This window comes from Nicotiana tabacum, chromosome 11 (genome assembly GCF_000715075.1).
Source record: "Nicotiana tabacum cultivar K326 chromosome 11, ASM71507v2, whole genome shotgun sequence".
In the NCBI taxonomy this organism is placed as follows: Eukaryota; Viridiplantae; Streptophyta; class Magnoliopsida; order Solanales; family Solanaceae; genus Nicotiana; species Nicotiana tabacum.
Window position 1 is genome coordinate 177854949 of NC_134090.1, and position 9352 is coordinate 177864300.

A 9352-nucleotide genomic window follows, 5' to 3' on the forward strand; every position below is an offset into this window, starting at 1 on the left:
CTTGATATTGCTGGAGTAAGATATGTTATTTATTCGTATTTATTTATGTACAGTTTGTTATATATATGGATAAGAATACCTATAAAGATTAGATTGTAGTTTGCTAAACATTCACTTAAGGTGATGGATGCTTCATCATATGACTTACTTGCCACCAATATTTCATGTTGGTAAAGTTAAATATAACAAAAAATTGAGCATTTAACTTTTGAAATTTTACAGTCTAAGTCATTTTTTCCTAAAGAAGTTATAACAACAACAACAACAACGTATAATCCCACTAGTGGGGTCTGAGGAAGGTAATGTGTACGCAGATTTTACCTCTACCCTAGGGTAGAGAGATTGTTTCTAATAGACCCTCGGCATCCTTCCCTCCAAGAACTCCTTACCTTGCCCTTGAGGTAATTCGAATTCACAACCTCTTGGTTGGAAGTGGAGGCCGGTTGCTTACCATCAGAGTAACCCCTAAAGAAGTTATAAGAGCCGAGAAAATCTAAAAGAGATACTAAAGAAGTAAGATTTGGTTATTATCTATATCTTCCCAATTAAGTGATGGCGCTTAATAATTTTGAAATAAGAAATGCACAACACCTTTTTTATAGTTTTTTGAGATTGTGATATGGATTTTAGTTATATTCGTATCAATGGAATTTAGACTTGAAAGAAATTAAAATTCAGTGAAATTAACATAAAAGATATTAGAATTTGATGGAATATATCAACTTAAAAGGTAAACTTAATTTGTTTGACTAAGATGATTGAATAGGTCTAATATGGGACATAGTTTCTTTCTTTATCGTGCAATTAAATAAGATTAACAATAATCTTTTTCATGAACTTACATAATTTTTTTAGTTTTTTTCATAATTCAAACACAAATTTAATATTTATTTATTTAACTTTACAAAATTTATACTCATTGAGAGTGGATACTTGCGCAACACACCTACCAATGCACTAGTTTAGAAAAAAAAGGTAAAAAAAATTCGAAAAAAGTATAAAATAAAAGTGTTAAAAAACTAAAAAATTCGAGCCTTACAACTTGTTTGGATGGTTGTTACGCATCGTTTCATAATGTATCGTATCGTACTGTATTGTATTGTACTGTATCGTTTAATAAATACAATGTTTGGATAGATTGTGTCGTTTGTCATCGTTTCATGATATCAAACACCAGTATTATGAAGAATAAACTTGCAATATTATAAAGAAAAATTATGATGCAAAGTAAAATTACTATATAAAAAAGATAGGGTAAATGATAAAATAAAATAATTTAATAATAATAAAGGGTGAGATTGAGAGAAAAAGACAATGTAACGACGCGACCACACCAAATCGGTACAATAAAATTTAAGTAACAATCAAAACAAATATTTTATTTAAAATAACAATACAATACGATACAATGCGTAACATCCATCCAACCAAGCTGTAAAGTACTTTTAAACATAATAATCTTTTTAAAAAATAATATTTTTTTTAAAAGAGAGAAAAATAAAAATATAATTTTGTAAACAAAAAAAAAAGAAAAAAGAAAAAGAAAGAAAACCAAACTATATAACCCTTGCCGTCTTGAACAAGAAATCTAAGTTATAAACTCTCTTTCTCTTCTCTTCTCTACTCTTCTCCAGCAAATTGGTCATCTCTTTCTCTACCATTTTCTCAGTTCCTCTTCCAAAGAAAAGCTCTAGTTTTATTTCTCAAAGAGCCAAACGCTAATCTTACAAAAGCTGATAATGGCGACAGCAGCCACAATGACGGTGAGCTCTGCCGGCGGTTTACTCGCAATGCTGAATGAAAGTCACCCGCAGTTGAAACTTCACGCGCTCTCTAATCTCAATGCTTTCGTTGATTACTTCTGGCCTGAGATTTCCGCTTCTGTCCCTGTAATGTAATAATAATACTTCAATTTCCTCCTAATTTTACCTTGATTTTGTGTGTCTCTGCGTGTGTGTGTGTGTGTTTTATGCGTTAGTTTCTTTTGTTTTGTGCAATTTAAATGTTTAAACCCTAATTGAGTTTTCACTATAGAGAAGGTGTATTTTTTATTCATATAGTTTTCAGAATACCGAAAGAGTCTTAGCGTAACTGGTAAAGTTGTTGTCGTGTGACCAACGTCACGGGTCGAACCCGTGGAAACAGTCTCTTGTAGAAATGCAAGGTAAGACTGCGTACAATAGACCCTTATGGTCTGGCTCTTCGCGGCGTCCTCCGCATAGCGGAAGCTTAGTGCACCGGGCTGCCCTTTAGTTTTCAGAATACTGTGTTGGTGGGTGGGTTTTGGAGGGGGGGTTAGCAGTTGAAGTAAAAAGAACGAAAAAGACTGTAACTTTGGGGGAAAGATTGGAGGAAAGTAGTTGATTGATTGCACATTCATCATATGTGTTTTATGATACCAAAAGCTTTTTTTCCCCTTCTTTTGCAGAGAAAGCTTGTACGAGGATGAAGAGTATGACCAAAGACAACTAGCAGCATTAGTTGCTTCAAAGGTATTTTTTAAAATTTTTGTTTAGAATCAATTCCCCTCACCGATCCAAAAGAAAGGAGGTCAATTATTCTGCAGAGCAGATAAGAAAGTAAAAATGTCTAGCCTCAGTGGCGTAAGCAAAATTTTCCTTAAGCGGTGTCACATATAAAGAAGTAAAAAATGGCATTTTCGACACTGCTTCAACCTCGGTACATCCGCCCGGGTGTAAACCTTATACTTAAAAATACATTTCCTCCCTCTTGATTAATGAATTATCTTGAATCATATTTGGTTACAACCTATTATACCTAACAAACCTTTGAATATCAAAGCGACAGATTTATCATAAATTTTCTGTAAGAAAAGTTGTGATTTTGAGGTTCGAAAAGGCTTGTTATTGCATCATGGTTATTTGGATAATATTTTTGAGTTGCCAATCTTTTTTTAGGGCCAATCTTTAAGAAATTTAAATTAACTCCTTCAATTTGACGATGTTGCTCCTACCATTGACCCTTTCTTCCAAGTTAGATGCATTTTGAGATTTTGAACTTGATTTTGAAAGTTTGGAAGATGCTTTAGAATAATCTATTGAAATTTGAGTTGAATTATAAATTAAAATATCTATTTGAGAACCTCCAAATAATTTTATAGAGTATACTCATAAAGTAAAACTATTTTAAGAAATTCAAAAAAAAAAAAAGGTAAAAGAACGATATAATGAAAAAGTAACAAAATAACTTACTTGACCAAATTAAAAAAAAAAAACAATGGCAAGAAATACTCTCCATCTCAAGAGATACATTCTTCCGGGTAGTGGCTCAAATCCTTGTCCTTTTTTTTCCAGCACAAATCCTCAAAACAAAAAAAAAAATAGATATAAACCTCATCAAGCAAGCTCGATCTCACAACCTTGCCTAAATAAATCAAACGCTACGCCATCCCAGAAGAGCTTGATGACAAGCCGTGTCACGCTTATTTGTTTTTGTACCTTATATGCTATTTTGCAGATTATTTATATATACATTTAACAAAAAATTATGACAAAGCGGTGTCCTTCACCCTTACTGCATCTTCCCCTGTCTAGCCTTATTTCACTAGATAATTGTTGTGCAAAAGAAGACCGAGAGAGGGAGAAAGATTATCATAGAAAGAATTGATTTTTTATGAAAAGATGAATAATTTTCTCTCTAATCCTCTCACAGATTATCACATGTTCTTCAGGTTTTCTATCATTTGGGTGGACATAATGACTCATTATCCTATGCCCTTGGAGCTGGCCCTCTTTTTGATGTTACTGAGGACTCTGACTATGTTCATACCATTCTTGGTAAATAAATGAAATCTGTGCATACTCTTCCAATGAATTTCTATCTGTGTATGCACTTAGTTACTTAAGATTCATATATTTGCAGCTTTTCTTGTAAGGACTTGATTCCTAGCTTAAACATGTCTGTTGTTTCTGTACTGTATCGGCCAAAAGCTGTATTATTCAGTCTAATGGTGTTAAAGCTCAATACTTGAGATAGGTGCTTCCTGGGTTGATTGAACTCTCGAAGTGGGAGGCTTTCACTTGTTTTAGCTGCTGTATCTTAGATCATTAAGCTGCTTTTTTGTTTCTCATTTAATTAATAAGCACCGGGTTTGTTGATGTGCTTTTGTCCTCTTTTCAGCTAAAGCACTGGATGAATATGCAAGTCATAAGACTAAGGCAGCTGAGTCAAATGATGAAGCTGTAAAGGTGGATCCTAGGTTGGAGGCTATCGTTGTGAGGATGCTTGATAAGTATGTTAACTTTGTCCATATTATAAAAGATAATGCATGTATACTTCTTTTATTAGTAAGTGAGACTGATAATATATTATGTATATTTCGTTCCTTAGGTGTATAGAGGAGAAAAAATATCAACAAGCCATTGGCATGGCTATTGAATGCAGAAGGCTGGATAAGGTTGTTAAAGCAATTAAAGAGAGTGGTAATGTTGATGCAACTCTATCATATTGCAGTAATATCTCCCATAACTTCGTCAGTCGCAGAGAATATCGGAGTGAGGTATCGATTATTATGATATGTACACAATATTGATCCTTGAACACACTAGGCCTTGTGCTTTTCCCCCTTCTTTTCCCCTTTCAGTGTTGCTCTATAATCTGATCTGCTTGCTTGAGTTTACCAAAAAAGGCAGAGATGTTGCCCCCTTGTCTGTTCCCATGACTGTGTTGTCACTAGCAAATAAGTAATTTTGTAGTAGCTTATTCTGTAATTCTCACGTACTACTAGCTCTCTGTTCAAAGCAGTCATTTATACCTCACCAATTGTTTCCTTGTTTGCATCACCTTCTTCAATTCCCTTCTCAGTATGATCACCCTGATCTAAATCTGCATGTTATCTTCGTTTCTTTGGATGTATTTTGTTGTAGATAAAGGTGAAATACTGAAAATGATTACCTTAAGTTGAGGAAGTACTGTTTTCACATTTATATACCAGATTAATAGACTACTAGCGATTTAATTGCTTCTATATCAACAGGTGCTTGATCTTCTTGTTAAAGAATATGAGAAGCCAAAATCATCTCCAAACTATTTGAGCATGTGTCAGTGGCTTATGTTTTTGGATAAACCAGAGCGCGTAGCAAGCATATTAGAGAAGCTTTTACGTTCAAAAAATAACAATGATGCTCTACTGGCATTTCAAATAGCTTTTGACCTAGTAGAGAATGAGCACCAAGCTTTTCTTTTGAATGTAAGAGACCAACTTTCCAGTCCACAACTACAACCACCTTCAGAACCTGCACTCATACCTGCTGAGTCTGATACTGCACAAACTGGAGATGCTATTGCTGCAGAGGATGTTGCAGTGAGCGATGAAAATCAGCCTTCTATGCCGATTGCTTCTAGTGCAGATCCAAACGAAGCAATATATGCAGAGAGGCTGGAAAAGATCAAAGGGATTTTATCTGGAGAGACTTCAATAAAGTTGACCTTGCAATTTTTATACAGCCATAACAAGTAATATTAATGCCTTTTAAAGTTTCTTTCTATATTACTTTTTCGACACATGAATGAAAACACTTAGTTTTCCCTTTTTCCATTAATCTGTCCTACAGGTCAGATCTCCTTATTCTCAAGACAATAAAGCAGTCTGTTGAGATGAGAAACAGTGTGTGTCACAGTGCAACGATATATGCAAATGCACTTATGCATGCTGGAACAACTGTAGATACATTCCTTAGGGAGAACTTGGTGAGTTGATTTTGAGTATCTGGCAAATAATCTTCTCTTTAGCATATTGCGTCTGCAGCACAGCAGTTTGTTCTAACAGAAACATTCTGGTCAAATTATCAGGACTGGCTAAGCAGGGCAACAAATTGGGCCAAATTTAGTGCAACAGCTGGATTAGGTGTTATTCACTGTGGCCACTTGCAGCAAGGAAGATCACTTATGGCCCCTTACTTGCCGCAGGGTGGGGCTGGGAGAGGTGGCAGTCCATATTCGGAAGGTGGTGCATTGTATGCTCTTGGTTTAATTCATGCAAATCATGGGGAGGGCATCAAGCAATTTCTTCGTGATAGTCTACGGAGTACCGACGTGGAGGTAATTAGTTAGATCATGCTTGCCGGATGTCCTGTAATTGTTCCTCCTATTTTTTTCTCACATTGCATGTCTTTTTTTTCGGCTGCAGGTTATTCAGCATGGTGCCTGCTTAGGGCTTGGGTTGGCAGCTTTAGGAACTGCTGATGAGGACATTTATGACGACATTAAGAATGTGCTATATACTGACAGTGCCATTGCTGGAGAAGCAGCTGGTATTGGTATGGGTTTATTAATGGTTGGAACTGCAAGTGAGAAGGCAGGTGAGATGCTTGCTTATGCTCATGAGACGCAACACGAGAAGATAATCAGGTAAAGTAGACAGCTTATGCTTGGCTTATGCTTGCTGAATACTTGAACTGTATTCATCTAATGGGTATCTTTTGATTTTTATCTCAGTATGAAATATCTTTTGCTTGCGTATCTTCAGAGAACATTATATTGATTACTTTGATAATGCAAAGAACACAAAAGCTGGACGATTATAGACTATGTAAAGCATTTCGATTAGCAGTACAAAATTAAAAAAAAAACAATTAATTGCAGAGATTTATTTGATTGCATGTATAAAAGGAACAATTTTGACTTATTCTGACTGGATAAAATAAGGTCAAAATTGTGAAGTTATTTGAATAATGTTAATTCAACTAAATGAGGAGTCAAATAAATATGTTTGTTTGCTTTATTTATTTTGACTGTTATAAATAATTAGATATATATAAAAGTATAACCTATATTACTTTACATGAATAGGATAACCTGCATATGTCATTCAAAATGTGGGGGATGATTGAAGTGTTTTCAGATGTTAATATATGATAGCGTGTGCTTGACCATTTCCTTCTGATGTTGCATGCAGGGGTTTGGCATTGGGGATAGCCCTCACAGTCTATGGAAGAGAAGAAGAAGCAGATACACTGATCGAGCAGATGACCAGGGATCAAGACCCTATATTGCGTTATGGTGGCATGTATGCTCTGGCATAAGCATACAGGGGAACAGCAAATAATAAGGCTATCCGTCAGTTGCTACATTTTGCTGTATCAGATGTGAGTGATGACGTCAGGCGGACTGCAGTCTTAGCGCTTGGATTTGTTATGTATTCTAATCCAGAGCAGGTTGGTACTTTTCCGATGTGATGTCGTTCTTATTGACCTCGTCGTGTTATATTGTCTCAGTTTTAAACAGGATTACTAGTTTTCACTGTCTTCTAAAAATGTGCAATGTTTGGTTCCGCGTACCCATCTCCCCACCTCCTATCCATACCCCCTAAATTTTTTTTAAAAAAAGAAGAAGAGAAAGGGATTAGCTAAAATTTCAGTTCTAAAAATGCAAATTGTGTTTATTTGCAATTTTGCATTGAATTTGCAGATGCCTCGTATTGTCTCATTGTTATCTGAGTCTTACAATCCACACGTGCGCTATGGTGCGGCTATGGCAGTTGGCATTTCATGTGCTGGTACTGGTCTGAGTGAGGCAATCTCATTGTTGGAGCCTTTGACATCAGATGTAGTTGATTTTGTACGTCAAGGCGCTCTCATAGCCATGGCCATGGTGATGGTCCAAATAAGTGAAGCTTGTGATTCCCGTGTTGGTGCCTTTAGGTATTTTACCCCCAAATTTCCGTGTTGAGTCTTTCTTCGTTTTTCCCATCATCCCTTTTCTTAATAGCCTTTTGCTTTTATCTTTTTCAGGCGGCAACTAGAGAAAATTATCCTTGATAAGCATAAAGATACCATGAGTAAGATGGGTGCAATCTTGGCCTCTGGAATTCTTGATGCTGGTGGAAGGAATGTGACAATAAAGTTACTTTCGAAAACAAAACATGATAAAATTACTGCAGTTGTTGGACTAGCTGTTTTTAGTCAGTTTTGGTATTGGTATCCGCTTATATATTTCATTAGCTTGGCATTCTCACCCACAGCTTTCATTGGGCTGAATTATGACCTAAAAACGCCAAAATTTGAGTTTGTATCACAAGCTAAGCCGTCGTTATTTGAGTATCCTAAGCCAACTACTGTAGCCACGACAACTTCTGCGGTCAAACTTCCTACTGCTGTTTTATCAACTTCAGCGAGGGCCAAGGCCAGGGCTAGCAAGAAAGAGGCAGAGAAAGCTAGTGCCGAGAGAGCATCTGGTGTGGAGTCATCTTCTGCTGCCACAAGTTCTACTTCTCCGTCTATGCAGGTTAAAATAAGTTTCTGTTTACCCATTTTGTCTTCACAGTTTGCTTCTCTTGTATTGTACACTGCCATTGAAACTGTTATTATTTGCTCAGAAAATGTGACCTTTCTGATGGCAGGTGGATACCCCTGCAGAGAATTTGAAAGTACCAGAGCCATTATTTGAGATTTTGACAAATCCCGCTAGGGTAGTTCCTGCTCAGGAGAAGTACATAAAATTTTCAGAAACAAGCAGATATTTGCCAATCAAAGCATCACCTTCTGGCTTTGTGCTTCTGAAAGATCTACGTCCCGATGAACCCAAAGTATTTGCTCTTACCGATACACCCTCATTAGCTGCATTCAGTACCAGTGGATCAGCTGGACAACAGGGCTCAGCCTCAGCGATGGCTGTTGACGAGGAGCCTCAGCCACCGCAGCCATTTGAATACACGTCGTGATCTATTGTAATCGAAAAGCTTTGGCTGAATGATTTGGTGTTAATCCAATGGGAGGAGGCTGAGAAGGCATTGAACCAAAGAACAGTTTTCCGTTTAAGACTTGCATTGGAAAGGCAAGAAAAGGAAAAGGAAAAGAAAAAAGAAAGGATTGACACTGTTTAGATGTATTTTACTTATTTTCCTTCTTGACTCTGTTAATTTGTACAGTTTGGACAACTCGATTTGTAGTTTACAAATTAAACCTTTTTAGTTTGTCTTTGCACAATTATTAGGAAAAAGAGTTGAAATTATTTCTTGTTTTGGACGAATATGAAAGTAAACGTGCTAGTATCTCTTTTAGTTTTATCTAATAGGAAAAACGAAGAGTAAGTACAAGTCTCATGGAGACTTTATCGGAGTGTAATATTACTATGTTTTAGATGTCAACTTTGTGAAAGTCAACATTGTTTACAAGGACTTAAAATGAAATTTAAATTGAAAGGAATCATTTTTGCTAGAGAAATAAAACAAGATAGTACTCCCTCCTTCTAATCCATAATAAGTGATTTTTTAGCTATTTTTACGTAAATTAAGAAATTCACCTTTTAACATTAATTAACAATGAAATTGACCATATTAACATTTACTATCTCTTCACATAAACACTTCTAATACATATATACTCTAATATTA

At 35.8% G+C, this 9352-nt stretch overlaps 1 protein-coding gene across 1 annotated transcript; it reads left to right on the top strand.

Annotated features, from left to right (window-relative positions):
- The first annotated feature begins 1619 nt into the window (after positions 1–1619).
- LOC107783497 (26S proteasome non-ATPase regulatory subunit 1 homolog A) lies at positions 1620–9016 on the top strand. Its single transcript, XM_016604477.2, is given in 13 exon segments — positions 1620–1894; positions 2429–2492; positions 3692–3797; positions 4141–4252; positions 4351–4519; positions 4997–5475; positions 5574–5709; positions 5812–6060; positions 6149–6369; positions 6917–7175; positions 7429–7661; positions 7752–8244; positions 8360–9016. Coding segments are annotated over 13 exon segments (2997 nt in total). The 5' UTR covers positions 1620–1739; the 3' UTR covers positions 8681–9016.
- The last annotated feature ends 336 nt before the right edge of the window (positions 9017–9352 follow it).